Source organism: Rosa chinensis, chromosome 5 (assembly GCF_002994745.2).
Source record: "Rosa chinensis cultivar Old Blush chromosome 5, RchiOBHm-V2, whole genome shotgun sequence".
Classification (NCBI taxonomy): Eukaryota; Viridiplantae; Streptophyta; class Magnoliopsida; order Rosales; family Rosaceae; genus Rosa; species Rosa chinensis.
The window spans coordinates 33540366-33560778 of NC_037092.1; the positions used below are offsets into that span (position 1 = coordinate 33540366).

Here is a 20413-nt window from a genome sequence, read left to right on the forward strand (position 1 = left end):
ATTTTATTCAAAAAAAAAAGAAAAGGAATGGTTAAAAAGGAAAATTAGTTATTTCTTTTTAAAATATATTTAAAGGCTTTCCCCAATTGAAAACCTAACTAGACAGTGCCACCTCCGACCTTGTTTTGTGTTTCATAGTTAGGGGTGTAAATAGGCTCGATACAGCTCGTGTTCGACTAGTATTCAGCTCAATTTTAACTCTTTTGGCTAGTGTTCGTAAGATAAATGAGCCGAGTTTGAGCTCAATATTAGGCTCGACAAAAAAACGAGCCGAGCTTGAACAATGATGTATTCGGCTCGTCTAGCTCATGAGTAACTCGAGCTTGTTAAAGCTCGACGTTTGTTAAAACTCGACTCATGAAAATTTATAATATAAATAAAAATATAATTTTTCTAGTCTCAAATCTTTAATTCCTTTTCAATTGGAAGAGAATCTGAGAATTGAAGTAAAATAAATTGCAATAAAGTCAAAAGGGATTTGTGTTTCTTTTTTCCTTTTTTATTTTTTAAATTTAAAATCAAATGAACCCAGCCAAGCCTATTCAAGCTCGAGCTCGTCCAATAAATCGAGCCGAGCCGAGCCTAGCTCGGGCTTAAGAAAAATATTCAAGCCGAGCCAAGCTTGAGCATGAAAAAAAAAATTCAAGCTTTAGCCCGGCTCGAACTCGATAAAAATCAAATGAGCCGAACATGATCACCTTGGTATTCGCTCCGGCTCGGCTCATTTACACCCCTATTCATAGTCTTCTTCATAGTTAAGCTCTGCCTTTGACCAAGCTCTAGTACTTCGTAGTCTTATCTTCCTTAAGGTTAGTATGCTATGTTCGATCTACTCTCTTATCTATATGATTTTTGAATGAATTCTTAATTGACAGAAGATATAAAAATGAATTTGTATTTTCTTGTTTGTTTTGTGTTGTTTTCATATGATTTGGTTGGTAATCATCAATTACTTTCATACACATGTTTTGGCTAACTGCGGTTAGATGTAAAACTAAAAGCGGAGAATAATGAGGTAAATAGATTCCTCATTATTCTTCACCATTGGATTTTGATCCAAAGGTAGTTAAGCACAACTTAGAAGAAAATTGATTGAGTAGGTGAACATACGACTAGTTAATTTTTAGCAATTTAATTTAAAGTTAAATTCATTTTACCTCCTTGAACTTTACACCTAAAATCATTTGTGCTCTTGAACTTCTTATTTAATCACATATACTCTTTTACTCTCCAATATGATCAACCATAGCCATTAGTAAACTAATTCATCAATTTCTTTATAAATTGGTGACGATGAGAGTCCCTTAGAGTCAACTTTTAGCCTTGGCCATGCTAATGGTAAGTTTTTTGCATGATTGAATGCCAAAATCTAGTTTAACTGGACAACACTATATGAAGAAATTGATGAACTAGTTAAGGATTGGCTATAATCAATCAAGGATTAATTCCTGTTTACCTACTTGTACTTTAGGCAAATCTTCATGTTAGTCCATATTCTTCTAATTTCATCAAATTATACCCCTGTACTCTCAATTTTCATTAGCCGTGTCTAATTCTTCGAACTCCATCCAAAATGTCCGTCAATTGATGGCGTGGCACAAGTCAAAGTTCAAATTTTTTTGGCGTCGGGCCCACAAGGAGGGGTAAAATTGACAATTCAGATTTCATCTGCCCCACGCCTCATTATTTCTTCCTCCACCATCTTTGTTGACCACATTGACCCCCAAAACCCAAATCCCTCAGAGCTTGCATCATCTGGGGGAATGACTTCAAATCTCTTACTAATGAAGGAGCACCACCATGCCACAAATGCAAAGCCAAATCACACACACAGTAAGACCTAATTCCACAAACTAAGCCAGCATTTCAAAGATAAAAAAAATGAAATCACAAACCACAAAACCACACACGCACAATTCACTCACCCTCATAATTATCGAAGCTTCAGATAACAACAGAGAGGATGAACTGCTGGCATGGTGCGAGCTGGCCACCGACGACACCAAACAATCCACCACCACCCGCCGTAGTGGCTTCAGGTTCTTCATCGACGAAGATCTCAACCTCGAAACTCCTCTCACTCATCCTCCTTTGTAGGCCACCTGAAGCCTCGAACTCCCGGGGCTCTGAATCCCTCCACCGGATTCTCATCAAACTCCTCCATCACCCTAATCTTCGGCAAGACCTTCAATTTCTTTTCCAATTTCTAAAGCACCACCTCCTCGGATTCGGGTCTCTGCCGGAGATTGAGGCCATACGGAATCTCTAAATCAGAGCCGTCAATAGAGAGTGAATCAACCATAAATTGAGGGAGAGAAATGTTGGGCAGTGGAGTGAGGGGTGGGGTTGAGATTTAAACCAATTGGGAGAGAGGTTGAGGGGATGGAATTGGTGGGTTTGAGGTAGAGTTTGATGGGTTTTGGCTGATTATAATGTTTAGGGTGGTTGCTGTTGATGCTTTAATGCTATTGGGGTTTGTGAATCGCATGGGTTTTTAGGATGGAGATGAACCACTCTCATCCATGGTTTCTGAATTTACGAGGAATTCGGTTTCTAGGTGTTGTTGGTTTCTGGATGTGTGCAGATGCTAATGGTGGTTTCATCACCTCCAACTGAGTCAACCTATCAAAAGACGATTTCGATAAGGGCCCAGATAGTGAGTTACGCTTTGGAGTTTGGGAGAAATTGAGCTTTCTCAAATTGGATAAAGAAATCATGGAGTTTTGGGAGAAATATCCTGTTAAGAAAATTTGGGAAATGTGTAGGGATCCTAAAGACTTGAGCTTAGTAATGGATGGAGTGAGTGAGCCAGAGAACAAGTTGGATCAGAGAGTCAAGATCTAGAGGTAAGATAGGGAGGAAGGATCAAATGAGTTTGTCAAGAATGGAGAGATGGGTGAGATTAGAAAATTAAAGAAAAAGTTTTTTTTTTTTCATTTAGGTTTGACAAGGGTTATTATAGAAATTTAGCAACTCTATCTTCTGGCACGTCATCACTTGATGAAATATTTGTATGGAGCTTCAAGAATTGGACATGACTGATGAAAATTGATAGTGCAGGGGTAAGCTTGATGAAATTAGAAGAATAGGGACTAACATGAAGATTGACTTAAAGTTCAGGTAGGTCAACAAGAATTAATCCATCAATCAAATTGAAAAGTAGAAGGGCACAAATGATCAAATTAGAAGTTCGGGGGCACAAACGATTTTAGGTGTAAAATTATGGGTGATAAAATAATTTTAAAAGAGATTATGAGCATACATTAATATTGTATGTGAGTGAAAATGCACTCGCAACAATATAACAATTGAACAAAAGAAAACATTAAAAATAAATAAAACTAAGTGATTTTGTGAACAACCATACTTCGGTTTTGTTTAATTTATTTATTTATCCAGAAAAGCTAAACAAAAGTGAAGTATGGTTACTAAGTAGTTGCAAACAAAAGGGCATTTAGGAGGATGTGGTTTTCTTAAGGTTTTTTTTTTTTTTCAAAATCAAAAGAGCGATTGGATTGATAAAATAAAGGGCTTCTAACTATCTTGTTATCCTATAAATGAACATAAATCTATAATATGGAAAGGGAGGGTTAGAGAGTATGTTGATGAGTTTGACTTGTTTCCGAGGTATCTAAGATGTGGTTTGCTTAAGCTAACCACCAAAGTAGCTAGTGGGTAGCTATTAGCCTAAATGATGGAAGATAACTACCAAAGGACCGGGTGCTTACTTGAGTACATTTGATTAAAAAATGGTTCTTAATCTATACCATATTTAACAGAACCTATTTTGTCAGTCAAAGTGAGCGTGAAAAGACAACTAAATCCTTAGATCATAGATTATCTAAAAACATCTTTTAATAAACAGAGGACATAATCGTAATAAAAAAAATAACATAAAAAATTCTAATTTATTTTTCCCTAGAAATCTCTCTCTATAACTTCCCACTTCAATCCCCAGCAAAAGAGGAAAAAAGAAAAAAATAACAAAAACTTCCAAACCCCCCACATTTTCTTAGAAGTGGCTTCCTCTCAAGCCTCCTAGCATAAAATCAAAGTAAGTTCTACTTCACGAGCTATTTATAAAGGGAAGGCACCTTTGGGTTCGGCTCGGCAGACCTGTTTCAAAAACTGACATGATCATGTAGTCTATGGAGTCATCTAAGAGGGTAAACTTGGATGGTATTTGGTCTTTAATTCTGTTCCGTGTGGATCTCCCTCCGATATGAATCTAGCTACCAGTGAAGTCTTCTCCTATTGTTACCACTATACTATTGACACTGCTAGTTCTTTACAATCAAGTTAAATCTATGTTGAATTGTAATTGTTGTAATAGAAGAAGCGATGACCTTTTTCCGCTTCTTCCCTACAGTTATTTGTACATAGGGCCTAGGAAATGTATTCAGGCAGCGCATGTTTAGTTAGGTAGCGCTTTTGTTTCTTGCATTCCAAATTGGGGTAATGGATAGACCTTCTTGGCTATCCGATATACTTATATCTGATGTACCTATCTCAATTGCTTAATAATATGCAATTTCTTCTAAAAAAAAACCCCACATTTTCTCCAATGATTTTTTTTTTAATTTAAAAAACCACACACAGTGTGTGTGTTTTGGGTCTAGTCTATTATTAAATAAAGAGAGTTTGTTCTCTAAAATTGAAATTTTTACCAAATTAACCCTTACATATTAAAAAATTATGAAATATAATTAATCAATAAGGATAATATAGTAAATTACATAATAGCAACCAAATGAATAAAAATAAAAAAAAATAGTAGAAAATGTGGTAGTTGTATGAAAAGTTTCTCCACTATTTTTAACTTCTCTCCACAAGTGGGTGAGCCATCCTAGTCTATACCATTATTAAGGGGGATGTATTGTATTTAGATTTCTAAGGTGTTTTAAAGACTTTTTTGGACTTGAAAAATCTGTGGGTATTCAATTATGATTTAACAAGACTTTTAAAGAGCTGTTGCACTGTGCTGCAATGCACAGTTGGAGCATTTCACATGCGCCAAAGGGATTTATCTTGGACCTAGGAAGCCTTTGGGTTCCCCTTGACAAAGTCAAAAAAAAAAAAAAAGAGTTGTTGCAAGTATTAGGGTATTCAATTTGGATTTGTAAAGGGAGATTTTAATTCCATAAAAATCTGAAGGTATTCAAAAAATCTACAAATTCTATAGAATTTATAAAATAGTGAACTCTTGTGGATTTTAGAGCCTCAGGTATAAATACCAAAGCTCCAAACAAATCCAACGTCTCCACCAAATATTTCCACAATATTATTTTTTTCAAAGCAGCTCGACGTAGGTACGTGAAACCTCTTCTCTCTTTTCTAGGGTTTCTCTTCTCTCTTGTTTTTTCTTGAAATTTGGATCTCCTTTCTCTCGTTTCAATCCTTTTCTTTGCTCTTGAACAAATTGCTATTATATGTATCCATATTTTGATCACCTATGAATTGCACCATAAGCCCTAGGTTGACTTCAGTAGTATTCTTGTTGGTGTGAAAATAATCATTCTTGTTTCTATGAAAGGATCAATTCTTACTACTGTGAAATAATCTGTAGATGGTTTGAAATTATGTTGTGAAAATAATCAATTTTTGTGAACATGTATGACGTTCTTGTTGGCTGTTGTTGTGAAACCTACACTTCTCCTAAAAGCAAATAGGGTAAAGAGAAAAGAAACAAACAATCTACAGAAGACTGTCAGTCCCTTTACTTATTCCTCCATCATTAATCTTGATGTGAGTTTCTTCACATATTTTAGTAGTGAGATCTCTTACTTGCTAAAAAGCTTCATTTCTTATCTGTCATATTGTGGTCTAGATAAGATCATATCCAAAATCTGTGTCCAAATTAAGAACGTATCCTCTTATTTTGATTCAACCTGAAAAGAAGTAGGATGCTCTTCTTTCTTGATGTGAATGTTGTAGTGTAATGTACCTAATCAACACCATATATATTATGTATTAGAAATGATATATTGCTAAGTAATTATTCAAACTTACGAGTTCAACTAACATTCAATGGTTATGGGCTTTGTTACTAATTAAACTATCTCATAGAGACAAATCCAGGGTGGATTCTTGGGTTGGCTTGGGGATTTTAGGGGAAAACTGAGACAGAATCAATCAGAAAGTCAGAAGACCAATCTATAGTATATGTTGGTGTGAAGTGTGTATTTGTTCTGTGCTAGTTTGGTATCGTTGGTCTTAGATTGAATAGGTACTCAATTAGGTCTTAAGAAGTTGGTTGGTGCTTGAGTTAATTAAGAAAAGGCATTTCACTACGAGATTTCTTATATAGTGAATGGCATTCATGTCAAAACAAGTTCTTTGCAAAGAGGATATGACTCTGTGGTCATATATATGCCCACTATCTAATCTCAGCCCTTCTTTTGTTATAGTCATTGCCCAATTTTCTTTCTTGTGTGACCTGGTTTAGCTATAGTGATGAAAGTTGCAGTTGGCTCTTGTTTGTAATCTCTACAGTCTCTCTGGGTTCTTATGTTCATGTAATTATATATTCTTCTAGTTTCAGTGTTAGACAAATTATGTGTTACGTGGGCACGAGAGAATATATAGAATTTTAAGTAGAGTTGATAATATTCAGAAAAAGAACTCCAGAGAAGTGTTGGAAATTCGTTATCCAGATATTTTTTCCATGGTCTCCTCTCTTTTTGGAGTTGCATATTCATAATTAAGTTTTTGGCCGAATTTAAAAAAAAAAATTAGTTATTTGTAATTCCTTTGGCAGGTTTCAAAACCATACTTAATTGTGGAGCATGTTGGCTTGAACAATGGTGTACTATCAATAGGCTCGCATTCTTTGGCATTGACAGATGAGTTCCCAAGTCTCAAGAGCTGAGTTGATGCTAAGGATAGGGTGGCTGCTGCTAAGCTATTAACCTCCATCTTGGATCCATGAAGCAGTACAGAAAAAAGACAAGAATTTTGAACAGCAACAAGGAGCTAGAGACATAATGGTCCTTCCTAATAATTGCCATTTGCTGTGCTTGGATTCAAGTTAAATGAAAATTGTAGTTCTAAGTTAAATGTACATATAACTAGATAGGTGTATACCAAACTATGAATCTCATCATCTCAAACATTTAAATGCACGTAGAGGAGCCAAGCCCCGAGCCCTAAATATAACCCAAAAACAGGTCTAATATCTTGGACAGAAATGGAAAAGGATTTACCTTGCTTATCTCTGTAGAGTAGGATTGAGAGGAAAACAGGAGACCCTGAGCTTCTGTGTTCAAATGTTTAGCTTGATTAGGATTGAGAGGAAAACAGGAGACCCTGAGCCTCAAGTCTATCACCACAAAATACCAAATCTTGGAACTGGAACTCATTAGCCTAGCTTTGAGCAAACACATTGAATGGAACAAAATGAAATAGATTGTTGACAGGAAGCTGATAAAATTGGCCCTCAAAAGCATTCATCTGGCACTGTTGCAACTTTTGAGATTCAAAATGAGACTTGTCAAGCTACACAAATAGATTGTTGATAGGAAGCTGATAAAATTGGCTCTCGAAGTGGAAGCGGGGACTTGCCAAGATACACAAAGCGAGATGGTTTGCATGGATAAGGACATTCATAGGTATTGTTTGCCTCATTTGAAATCAAAAGGGATTTCGATTTGGCCATTGCTAGGATCAAATTGGGAAGTTTTGCTTGGGAGCTCGGTGCTGGGTACACTACACTCTCTCTGCTTTCACTCTCCATCTCTTGCCTCGATTTCCTTTTCTGTTTCTTTTTGTTTTGTTTTGTTTTGTTTTGTTTTTTTTTCACTCTATTGGTCCTGGGCCAATAAAAACACTCCATCAAAATCCATAAATTCTAGCAAAAAGTTTATACAACTAAGCCGGTTATAATGAATGATAACTAAGCCGGTTGTATATTTTGTGTGGGATTGATGGATGCATACTAGTAGAAGCAGCGATTTGTCTGTCTACACTCCAACTATAGTTGACAGAGTTGGATGGCACCAAAAAGTGGGTAACAGAGTACAAGGAATTGGCCAGACGTTCACACTATGACCCGACGTCGTCTTTCTTTTCATATTCTTTGCCGTTTAACGCGGCTTCATTCCCACTAATGGAAATCCCAGACATTTTTGATTTCAAGAATTAAAACAAAAACAAGAAAAATCCAAAGCAATTCCCCAAATCTCCCTAATTCCAAAACCCTCTCTCTGATTTTCAGGAAAGAAACAACAGTAGCACCCATTTCTTACTCCAGTCCCCAATTCACTGATGCAGGACAGAATCACAGACACCATGATTGAAGCGCAAGAAAATGAGGCCATGGTTTCACCAACTGGAGGAGACCCATTTCGGAAAAGAGCCTACTTTCTCAAACCCATTGTTGCTTCCTCCATTGATGAACCTCCTCCTGAGCTTTCCCAGTGTTTTAGCTCCCTCCCATCAGGTTTTGAGCCCAAGAAATTGGTTCTTGAAATCCGTGGATGGCGTCTGGACCACAAAGATTTGAAGACTTGGGTGGAGCACTTGGCTTTAACTCACCAAGGTACATGGAGGACAGCTGGAATCTATGATGCCATCTTCAATTCCATGTGCGAAATCCGAAAGAAGAATGATTTGGTTCGTGGGCTTGGCGAGAAATGGTGCTGTGACACCAACACGTTCATTTTTGATTGGGGTGAAGCAACTATTTCTTTGGAAGATGTGATGGTGTTGGGAGGGTTTTCTGTTTTGGGAGACTCTGTTTTCAGTCCTCTTGAAAGCAGAGAACTAAGAGAAGTGGAGGATAGACTTGAGCAAGTGCGGAAGGGATTTCAAAATAAAAGAGGTGATCAAGGCTGGGGAGTTGCCTACACTGATTTGTGGATGAAGGAATTCATGAAAGGTGGGAGTGATTTGGAGCATGAGGCATTTCTTGTGTTCTGGTTGTCTAGGTATGTTTTTCATGATGCTCGTAATTCAGTGAACAAGGCTGTGTTTTCCATTGCAATTCGTTTAGCTAGAGGAACTCGGATTGCGCTTGCGCCTGCTGTTCTTGCAAACATTTATAGAGATTTGGGTATGTTGAAGAGGAGTATTGCAGCTTCGAATGAGTTGAAAGTGACGATCAAGTCGCCATTCCATTTGGTTCAGGTTTGGGCTTGGGAGAGATTTCTGGAACTTCGGCCAAGGCCAAATGGTATCAGAAATGCTGAGCCGAGATTGGCTCGATGGGATAAAGTACTTGGTCTAAATGTTGGAAACTTGAGGAGCGTTTTGGATTCGGCGGGAGAAGGTTTCTTGTGGCGCCCTTATGCCATTGCCATTGAGAACTGGAAACTTCCCAAGTATTTTGTGGAGAAGGAGAAGTGGGTAGTGGTTGGTCCCAGTTTGAATGATGATGAATTGCTGTCATTTTCGATATGCTTGAGGGTGAATGAGTTGGTTGGATTTGGTACTAAACAGCAGTACCTTCCGCACCGAGTGGCTATGCAATTTGGTTACGATCAGGACATCCCAGGTTTTGTGGCTCCATTGATTCACAATACTAATATGACCTGGAAGCAGTACTTGAAAGAACTTGAGTATGTGATATTGTATATACCATCGAGGCTTTCTGAGGCGGATGCTAGCACAAGATACTTAAAGTGGTGGAAGGAATCCATGGCAGGCCTCAAACACAGAAGTATGTCACCAGAAAAGAAAGCAAGGGAAGCTGTCAATGAGATATATGACGTCAGCATTCCTTGTATCCGTTCTCCAAAGAAGGCAGAAGTACTCATGCAGGTTTCTGCAGGAAGGAATGTATACGAAGGTAATGATTCCCTTGTGCCTCCCGGATTCCCTCCAAAAAGGTATAGGCTGGAAGTTGGAGATCCTATGGATGATGATGACCTAACTATATCAGAGGCTTTGAAAATTAGGAAGAAGCATAAAACTGTTGAAACTAGAAAAGGTAGCGACGGTGAGAAGTTATCAGCTGATCATGATCAAATCTTGGCATCTTCAATTGCAGATGAATATTATGTTAATACTATGACATCAGAAATATTTGAGAATGACATTACATTGGGTAAAGTTGTGACTTGTAAGGGTAAGAGGAAGCTGAGAAAGGTAAGCATCATTATTGGCAATGAATGTCCTAGTAGCACCTCTCCAGTTGAGGAACAGGAATGTGGTAGCCTCAGCTCTTCATTTGAGAGACCGGAAAACGCTTGCAGCAGGTCTGTATTTGAGAAACCAGAATATGCTAGCAGCAGTTCATTTGAAAAACGGGTGCCACAACTTAAATCCAAGGTTACAATGCTTGAAAAGATAGTTGAGGTGTTAAAATCTAGGACATAGGACGAAAGTTATTAGGTTGTGGATTGTAAAAAGAAAAGCAAAATGGGAATGTGTATGAAGAAAAAAGGGATGTGTGAATAAAATCACTCTACGAAATAATGAAAAAGTAAATTCTATCTGCAATGATCTGGGTTTAAGGTTCGGTTGGTTTTGTAAGAGACATGTAAATACAAATTAGGAGAAATACTGAGGTTGGGGAGGTAGAAAACACAACAGGGTTGGAAGAGGTTAAGGTCTGGGTTCTTGATTCTAAAAATAATTTTCCACTTAGCTTATTTTATTTCAATATTAAATACGTCATGTGAAATAACCATCCTCGGTAAAATTTGTTATACCTATACATTGACTGTTTACCTAATCAATTTGTACATGAACGAAGCAACTAAATTAAGAGATAAAAGAACCAAAAAAAAAAAAAACAGAGGAAAAGAAGATGGCCAGAAGAAGTACAAAATGTCACAAAATAACATCTTCTAATTAATTCAGTTAGGAACACAGAAGAAGCAAACTTTATTTCCTCCAGTATAAAGATATAGCACATCCAAATGCAGAGATGTAACCACGAGGAAATTTTGGTTATCAAAAGAAACAAACAAGAAAACTTTACACTAAAAATTCATCTCCACATTATACATCTCACATAGCATAAAACACATCATTTTTTCCTCAGAATACAGCAGAAGCAAACCCCGATTACCCAGCATTTATCTTCTTTTTCTTCCTCACATTTACAATTGGAGGACGACCTGTAGCTGCACATGCAATTAAGTGATCAGAAGACTCCCTGATTTCACTGAGATCACATTCAGGCTTGCGTGGGCACTGCAGCATCCAGTGTTCGCCATACTTGAAACAGATATCACAAAACTTGAGCTTAGCACGTCCTGTATCTTGGTTACAACAGCGCCCAAAGAACACACGATCACAAACCTTACAAATTACGTCACAGCCGCTGCCTACAATTGCATTCTTTGGGACTTCAACATTGTACGGGCATAGAAATGAAGTGTGTTCATCCAAGCAACAAATCAAACATCTATCCTCTGGCAGTTTGCAAATCTGTTAAAAAACAAATAATAGCAATAAAAATGATTCATGCAGAAGACAAACCCAAAATATCAGTACCGTGAGAGCACACTGAACATTGAATACGACCAAATTATCTATGTCACAAGAGCAGCAAAAATTATAGGGGATATGAATAGTTTATTATACATGTTAGCTGTATGTTCCTTGATGAAATCTGTCACATGTTTGCATGATAAACACCAAGGTTTTGCATGTTACCAGAAACACACTAGTTTTTTGAACATCTTAAAGACACTTTTAAATCATATTATGTTCACTCTAAGACCCAAGCCATGAAAATAAAGAGAGTCCACATTAGCCACATCAGCATGCAACAGAAACTATGGATGCATTCTATAACAACACCGAGGATTGCAAGAAATGCAAAGCATGGTCGCCCTGATTTTTAAAATGGTGAGCAACTTTTTAACTTACTACAACTCCATTCACCTTGTGCACTTTGGAAATTCATGTAGGCCTAAAAGATTGGATTCAGAATTGTGACAACATCCCAAGTCAATCAAGCTAACAGTAGGGGTAGTTTGTAGGTTTTTGGAAATACCACACTTAAGGTAGTTACGTGAAAACAACCCCCCAAAACATGGGGTAGTTATATGTAGTTTACATTAAAAGTATATAAAAAAAATTAATAACACATGCCAAGCAGATTATAGGTAACCAGAAACAAAAATCACAATCATACCAGGGGGGCCGACTGTATACCACTTCTGAATGATGCGTGACATACTGCGAGTGCTGTTTGGTCCTGCAAAGAGAGCAAAAGTTCACTGGTATTGTTAAATATGTTATACCTAATATACATCATATATGTGTGTGAAAACCCAACACATCACTGTAACTACAAGACTCTAGATGGTAACAGATGTATCAATGTTGTGTCATAGGAAAAGCAAAAATGAATTTCAGATTAAATAAATACAAGATTGCAGATGCAATGAAATGAATGATAGACGCAGATTTCTATTATCTGCACCACGTAACAGGAGTTAGTGGTGCAGTAGTCTGTCGAGGCTTTTTCATATAAAGAATTTCTTGTGCATGTTAGCTGAAAGTCCCCTGATAAAAAAAGTTAGGAGCAATGTAAAAACCAAGGTTTTGCATGCTGACTTTCTTAATGTCCGCAAGACACTTCTCATATAAATATTCTGTTCACTTCTAGAACCCATGACGGGGACTATGGATGGATTCTCTAACAATAGAAAGGATTGCAAGAAATTGCAAAGCATGAGGGGCAGTTTGATAACATGGGCAACAAAAGTGTAAAACTGTCAGGTAATAAACTGCAATTCACCCCAAGTTTTTAAATGCTTTAAAAAGATTTGACTCGCTACTGTCAAAACGTCCCAAGTCAGTAAGCTAACAGTTGGGATAGTCTGTAGGTTTTCGAAAACATTAACATTTTGTTTCCTACATAACACACACACATCCCAAGTCAATTTCAGGTAAGCAATAACAAAAAATCAAACGCATACCAGGAGAACCATCAGCGTCTGCCATAACAATGCCACGTGATTTCAGGAAGCCGGCAACTGTTCAGATAAAAGGAAAGGAGCAAAAGAAAACAATTGGGTGAGATACTGAATAACCACAAGAAGAGCAAAAGTGAATGTTTGATGAAGCAAAATGATCTAGGTTCATCCCCTCGAAAATTAGTTCAAGTATATAAGCTATGCATCATAAAAGACCAGAATGACTTGGCTCCAAAACCCGAATTGATCCAAGCAAATTGCAGCAAACAAAAATACAGTCAAACATGGCATTGAATAATAACAAATGTTGTGAATAGTGTCAACCAATTCAACCCAACAACAGGACCAAAAATCAAATGTGACTGAAACGATTCAAACACAGAAACAGAAAACGAAATGCATACCATACCATCGGGGTGGCGGCCGTTGGCGCCAAGCCGTTCGTAAGCTGTAAAATCCTCACAGAGAGACATGCCGAAACCCTTCGTTTTCTTTCTTTCTTCTCAGAAGAAAAGAAAAACCTTCGGTTTCTTATATACTTTTTCTTTTCTTTTCTTAGGTCGGTGTTATTTACTTCCTATTATTCGGAACCCGAATAGGGCTGGTAAAAATGGAATATGGGTCTTTAGAATATTGAAGAATTGGACATAACCCCTTAAACCCAAACTCAACCTCAAGCCGGGTCATGTTCTGCTAGTTAATTCATATGTAATCAGTTGTGTTTGGATTTGAATTTAAGGGTGGAGAATAATGAGAATTCTAACTAAAATCGAGCAACGATCGAGTACGAAATCAACTTACTACCTTTTTTTTTTTTTTTTTGGGAAACTGTCAACTCAATTTTATCTATATTATTATTAAGAGAAGAGATTTTATTAGTCAAAATAAAAAAATTTGACAGAAATGACCCTGAAGTATTAAAAAACTTTGACAATTAATTATATCACAAGGGCAATTATGACAATTACAAATTATATTAGAAACGGAGGCGTAGAGTTTGGTGTTAAAGGCTTCACCAAAAATGAAAGTGCCTAAAAAACCAAGCCAAACACATGGCACGTAATAAATAAATAAAAGGTTTCGATGGGCACTATTGTAAAAGCAATTTTATCTTGCTCCATTGTTCTCAGTTTTACTCCGATCACCACGATCTCCAAAGTCATCGTGCACATGGCAGTTCATCGTTCGTGCGACTCATGCGTCTGGCAGTTACTCGTTTGTGCATCTGGTTCTTTCTCTTTCTGTATGACGCTATTTATATTGCGTGATTTTTCTTGTATTGCTTTTACAATAGTGCCCATCGAAACCTTTTATTTATTTATTACGTGCCATGTGTTTGGCTTGGTTTTTTAGGCACTTTCATTTTTGGTGAAGCCTTTAACACCAAACTCTACGCCTCCGTTTCTAATAGTAGAGAATTAAGAGAAGAGATTTTATTAGTCAAAATAAAAAAATTTGACAGAAATGACCCTGAAGTATTAAAAAACTTTGACAATTAATTATATCACAAGGGCAATTATGACAATTACAAATTATATTTTTATTTAAAAAATAAACAAAAAAAATCTCACAACCCACTTTTGTCTCTCACTAACTTCTCTCTACAATAACTGTTTTAATCCATTATCTTTCTTTCTTTCTGAAAAAAAAAAAAATACTTACACTTCCAGAATATGTGTGGAAGAAGACTAGTTAATAAATAATAATAAACAGAATAAAAATTACAACTGATAGATGTAGAAACTACATCAAAATATAAAATAGTAAGAAAAATACCAGATGCAACAAAGCATCGAAAATAAAACCTAGCACGGGTACGAAAGGATGCAATTAAGCATTTGATGAGGCACCAGACAGAGTCCGGGCTATGTAAAACGGTACCAATAGTATGGTCGACCATGCTTCCATGTAAAGATATGCGTCAAATAGAGGGTAACCTTCTATCAAGGTGACTGCCGGTAGTATGACCGACCTTGCCTACTCCATGCAAAAAAATGCGCTGAATAGAGAGCAATCTTCTACCTAAGGAACCAAAGCAGCAGATCCAAAACTCATAACAATTTAAGATCCATATAACGTCTCCGGGATTCCAAATGCGAACCAGAATAGCAATGGGCTCATGCACCATTTGCAAAGCCCTAAGAATGAAGACCCACTCCAACACCCTTGGGCAGTCCAATCGAGCAAAGGCCCAAATCCACAGCCTGCTAAAGGCACCCAAAATCACTCTTGGCACCCATGCCATCCTTAACCTCGGCCTTGAGCTCTGCTCCACCGTCCTTCTTCGCAGAAAGGGTATCCCAGCCCCACCAACTCGAAGCCGCCCTCTACCACCCATACCACCAGCCCGAACGCAGATCTCGCCCAGACCGATCCCACCCTCGTCACCTCACCCCTGGACACCTTCACCGGCGCCGCCCTCCGTGGCACTGATCTTGGTTCGACCTGGGACTGCGCAATTGCTCCGCCACACCCAGTCCCCTCTCAGATCGGAGGGTCTCTAACTAGCCGAGCCTGACACCGACAAACCCCGTGGCAGCAACTCCCAACCACCACGATGGTCTAACTCGAGTTCTGCTCCCAACCACCTCGTCGCCATCCCTAAAACCGATTTTAGTCAAGCCCAGCTTGGTCGGAATCTCGACACCGTCCCAAACCAGAACTGGAACGCAGCCTCTTCCCCACTATGGCGAAAAGCACTATGTACAGACTGGATCTGGGAAAGCACCACATCCATGGCTTCTTCCTATTGACAAGACACACGATCAGAACGAATCTGATCAGAAGGACTTACCACAGGCCGAGATGCGAACCACGACCCGATACAGGGCATGACAAGAGCCGTGCGCACAACAACTGACACCGAGGACGACATCGAAACAGTACTCCATCGATGATGGAGAAAGGTACAGAGAGGCTGGAGGTGGTGCTCTCCTAGCCCTAGCAGAGTGCTAGGTATTTTCATCTGACTAGAGAGACTTGAAAGAGAGATAACTCAAATTTGAAATCAACTTACTACCTGAGTTTGGACTAATGTAGAGCCAAAGTATGATTCTTTATTTTATAAGAAAAGACTATGAAAGACAAAATATAAAAAAACCTCTACGACTAGCCGATTCTAAGCGGTCAAAGAGAATGGTTCTAGAAGACTCTAAAGGAAATTCTTTGCAAACATTTAAAAACTCAAGATTTGTCGTTTTAAAAATATATAAACTGTTTTTTTTTATCATATCAACAACTATTCTTTTGTGAGTTGAACTCACAACCTCTCACTTATAAAGAGGAGACTTATGACACTAGACCAAATGATACTGAGAATTCAATATATAAACTTATGGCACGTTTACGTACTTGGAATGGAAATAATCATGAATCGGAAACAACTGGAATGTGAGAAGAAAGGAATCAGTATTGATTCCGGAGGAGTTGATTCCTAAACTCATCTCCCCCCTTCGTAATCAAATTCTTGAGTATTCAGGAATCGATTCCTTATAAGGAGGTGGGACCTACACCCATTCTGATTCCTTCATGTGTTAGTAAACGCAGGAATACTTTTACCCGGAATCATTCTAATTTCTTTATGTGTTAGTAAACGCAAGAATAAATTTACCCCGTAATCATTCCCTCTCATTCCAAATAAGTAAACATGCCCTTAAGTATATTAAGAAAGAAAAAAAAAATAGTGAAATAACATATATGGTGCGGCTACTGTCACCCTACTTTGCTTCATTTATTAAAATGCTACCACACCATAATATAAAATTATAATTAAGGGCAATAATTTGTTAATATTACATTAGATTTTGTCTATAACATCTAAGAAACATTCGCACCTACATTAAGTATTCATTCTCAATCTCATTATTCATGTTTAAACTCTACCATCTTTCTCACATTCATCATAAAATTTTAGTGTTTTGTGATTATTGAATCGTCATATATTATAGCTTGCATTTTGTTCGGTAATACTTCATCAAATGTTATGACAATATTCAGTAAAAGTCTACCCAACCTTTTTGTATTATTCGGTGGTTTTGCCAAACATTTTGGATGATTTTATCGTTGTAGATTCACTTATTGAACATTTATTAAACTCTAATGGCTGCCCATAATTTAGCTAAACTAGCTTTACATTCTTCTTTTAATCTTTCATGGAGTGGGCTTGTCCCTCCTGTTATTAGAAGCTTTGTGGCTTCTCATTGTAATACAATTCAGTCGTCTTTCCCTTAAAAAAAAAAAAAAAGATTTATTTTGTAGGGTGCTACCGAACATCTCATTAATTTATTGAACAAAAAAGAGGATTTTTTTTTTTTTTTTGAGTTGTAATGAAATTTTACACCAAAAAGACAATTCTGGAAGTATAAATGGGTAAACAAAGAAAATTTTTATGTAGAGAGGGTGAAAGAGTATGTACAAACGTACGATGAACAAATAATTCGGTAGAGTGACATAAATGGTTATATCATGGTAAAACTACATTACAAAGAAACAAAATATGGAAAAATTGAATAAGTGGCAAAACGTGCATCACATTGATCTGAGGCTAGGATAAGTAGAAACCCAAAAACAAAAATTCCAAGAAAAATATCGAAGTAAAATACCTTCTTATTCCTACACACACACACACAAACACGCATCTGTCTCTACTCTGTACTATCCAAAGTTCCATACCTTTCCAAAAGGAAGTCAAAACCGTCGCTCCGTTGAACCCAATAATTTTCAGGCGAAATGATCGAAGCCGTGGAGCATTCCCCTCAGTCCAAAAGGCCAAAACTTTCTTTCTGTTCTAGCTACAACCAAACACCACCGGAAACCATGATTGAAGAGAAACAAGACCTCATGATTTCACCAACTGGCGGAGACCCATTTCACAAAACAGCCCACTTCCTCAAACCCACTTCGCCTTCCTCCATTGATGAACCTTTTCTCAAGCTCCCTGATTCCTTCTCTTCCCTCCCTCCACATTTTGACCCTACAAGTTGGAATTTGAAAGTTGAATTCCCTGGATGGCAACACGGTCAGAAAGAATGGAAAGCTTGGGTTGATCAATTGGCTCCACTTCACCAATCTACATGGAAGAAAGCTGGTATCTATGAACCCATCTTCAATTCCACGTACGAAATAAGAAGAAACAATGATTTAGTATATGCGCTTGCAGAGAAATGGTGCTCTGAAACCAACACCTTCATTTTTCCATGGGGTGAAACCACAATCACATTGGAGGATGTTATGGTTTTGGGAGGCTATTCGGTTTTGGGAGACTCTATTTTCAGTCCTATTCAAACCAGAGAACTGAAAGAAATAGAAGACAAACTTGAGAAAGTGCGAAGGGAGATTATTAGAAGATGTAAGAAGGCCCGGACAAGCACGTGGTTCAAGAAGTTCATCAACAGTGGGAGTGAATTCGAGCACGAAGCATTTCTTGCCTATTGGCTGTCCAGGTATGTTTTCAACAGTCGAACAGTTTATAGGCATGTTTTATCGATTGCAATTCATTTAGCTAGGGGAACGAAAATTTCGCTTGCACCATCTGTTCTTGCCAGCATTTATAAAGATTTGGGTTTACTGGGAAGTGCAATTGTAGATTTAAGTAAACTAACGAGTAGTGATGATACTATAGAATTGAACCTCAGTTCACCATTGCAGTTTGTTCAAGTTTGGGCATGGGAAAGAGTGTTGGAACTTAGTCCATTGGCCAATGTTGTCAATAATGCTGAGCCAAGATTGGCTCGATGGGATAGAGTGAATGGTTTAAGTGTGAAAGATTTGAGGAGGGTTTTAGACTATGCCGGAGAGGATTTCATGTGGCGCCCTTATGCCATGGCCATTGAGAACTCAAATTTTCCAAAATACTATTTGGAAAAGGAAAAATGGATTGGTCCTGGTTTGGATGATGAGTACCTGTCATTTGCCATATGCTTGAGGGCGACTGAGTTAAACGGAATTGGTACTACAGAGCAATACCTTCCGCATAGGGTAGCTAGGCAGTTTGGATTTGATCAAGACATTCCCAGTTTTGTTGCTCGAGCCGATGATGATTATGATATTCTCTCTGGAAAAGAAAATCCTCATATAGCCTGGAAACATCACATCAAGGAGATTAAGAAGCTAAAATTGTATATCCCATCTAGGCTTTCTGAGGCAGATGTGAGCACAAGATACATGATATGGTGGGAGGAAACAGTATCAGGTCTCAAACACATCACTGAGCCTAGGATGCCACAAAAGAAGAAAGCAAATACTACTGAGGGATCACTACTGACGGGTAAACATGGTCCAATGTATCCTGGTTTTCCACGCAAGAAAGTTGCTGGGTCAAAGGAAAGGATAAGAATTGCTGATTTCACCATTCCTTCTGTTTCAAATGGTAGCAATGAAGGTAATGATTCTCTTGTTCCTCCAGGATTTTCTCCCACAAGTAATAGGATGAAAGCTGGATATCCTATGGACGAAGATGAACTAACTATATCAGAAATTTTGGAAATAAGAAAGAAGCATAATGTTGAAATCGGAAAAAGGGGTGATGATTCAATTCCTGGTGAAAGTTCTGCTGATATTATGATGCCAGAAAGATTGGAGAAAGAGGATATGCTGAATCCAACATTGCTGTGTAGATGTAAGCACAAGAAGAACCTGAAAAATGTAACGGTGAGTAATGTAAGCAATCCAGATAATGACATGATAAGCATTATTGGCAATGTATGGGCTAGCAGGGTCGAGAAACAGGTCTCAGAGCTTAAAAATATTGTGAGAAGCTTAAAGAAAACAGAAGTTTTAAAATATCATAAGAAGCACAAAATTATTGAACCTAGAAAAGGTGGTGACAGCGTGAAGTTATCAGGTGATGTTCAAAATCTGGCATCCTCGACTCTGGAAGAAGGTTCTGTACGTTCTATGCTATCAGAGAGATTTGAGAAAGAGGTTCTGTTGAGTGAAGCTGAAGCTTTGATTGGTAGATCCAAGGCCAAGAAAAACCTGGAAAATGTCAAGGGATTTAATGCAACATGTCCAGGTAACCATACGGTAAGTATCATTTGTAATGGTAGTTCTAGCTGCAGCTCTGCATTTGAGAAACTATATTCCTCAAAGGAGTTCCAGAGCCAGTTTTCAGAGCTTCAAGCTACGGTTACCAGGCTTGAAAGTGTGGTTGATGTGTCACAAGAAAACACAAATAGAGCAGGTTTTAGTAACTGCTAAGGAACAAAGCCCTCTTCGGATTCTGTATCACTAAGACCAAGTTTTTCTTACTAATGTAACTGATGGATACTTTATTTTCCTCACGTTTGCACGATGCTTAACAAAAGAATGAATGTGTCTCATCTATCTAATGTCTTTCGAATATTCTATGTTCTGACTTTATTTTGTTTATCTACTTGGTGACTTGATGTCTGAATGAGATGGAAAAACATAAAACCATAATTTTTGTTGTTGTCACAGAACTTCCCCTTTTTAAATTGGAATGAAGAGTGCATTACCAGAACAAAGCCTGCACTAGCCATGTTTTGACAAAGCTCCATGCTTTGGCATCCCTGCTTGTTGGA

The 20413-nt window shown here is 37.8% G+C and overlaps 3 protein-coding genes across 6 annotated transcripts; 2 read left to right on the top strand and 1 right to left on the bottom strand.

Moving 5' to 3' along the window:
- Nucleotides 1-8286: 8286 nt before the first annotated feature.
- On the top strand, nt 8287-10314 carry LOC112203668. The gene has a single exon (XM_024344596.1). It carries the CDS (start codon nt 8287-8289, stop codon nt 10312-10314), a length of 2028 nt encoding a protein of 675 aa, XP_024200364.1.
- A 447-nt stretch (nt 10315-10761) lies between these two features.
- LOC112201575 lies at nt 10762-13399 on the bottom strand. 4 transcript variants are annotated; one of them, XM_024342481.2, is made up of 4 exons: nt 13282-13399; nt 12876-12932; nt 12086-12148; nt 10762-11357 (listed from the first exon to the last, which is right to left on the bottom strand). In XM_024342481.2, the coding sequence occupies exons 1-4, from the start codon at nt 13343-13345 to the stop codon at nt 11008-11010; spliced, it is 534 nt and encodes a 177-aa protein (XP_024198249.1). In that variant the 5' UTR covers nt 13346-13399; the 3' UTR covers nt 10762-11007. The 4 variants fall into 4 exon arrangements, with proteins under 4 accessions (XP_024198249.1, XP_024198252.1, XP_040363402.1 ...); XM_024342484.2 differs by having other exon boundaries at nt 10762-11373; XM_040507468.1 differs by having other exon boundaries at nt 13277-13365.
- A 4115-nt stretch (nt 13400-17514) lies between these two features.
- On the top strand, nt 17515-20189 carry LOC112201508. Its single transcript, XM_040506957.1, has 2 exons — nt 17515-17958; nt 18031-20189. The coding sequence occupies exons 1-2, from the start codon at nt 17601-17603 to the stop codon at nt 20067-20069; spliced, it is 2397 nt and encodes a 798-aa protein (XP_040362891.1). The 5' UTR covers nt 17515-17600; the 3' UTR covers nt 20070-20189.
- Nucleotides 20190-20413: the final 224 nt, after the last annotated feature.

Excerpts from the sequence above, each read along its gene's own strand:
- LOC112201575 (XM_024342481.2), bottom strand. The coding sequence starts at position 13,345 with ATGTCTCTCTGTGAGGATTTTACAGCTTACGAACGGCTTGGCGCCAAC. Across the intron at positions 12,933-13,281 it reads CAACGGCCGCCACCCCGATG|TTGCCGGCTTCCTGAAATCA; the intron begins GTATGGTATGCA and ends TTATCTGAACAG. Across the intron at positions 11,358-12,085 it reads GTATACAGTCGGCCCCCCTG|AGGATAGATGTTTGATTTGT; the intron begins GTATGATTGTGA and ends GCAAACTGCCAG.
- LOC112203668 (XM_024344596.1), top strand. The coding sequence starts at position 8,287 with ATGATTGAAGCGCAAGAAAATGAGGCCATGGTTTCACCAACTGGAGGA.
- LOC112201508 (XM_040506957.1), top strand. The coding sequence starts at position 17,601 with ATGATCGAAGCCGTGGAGCATTCCCCTCAGTCCAAAAGGCCAAAACTT. Across the intron at positions 17,959-18,030 it reads ATCTACATGGAAGAAAGCTG|AGAAATGGTGCTCTGAAACC; the intron begins GTATCTATGAAC and ends ATGCGCTTGCAG.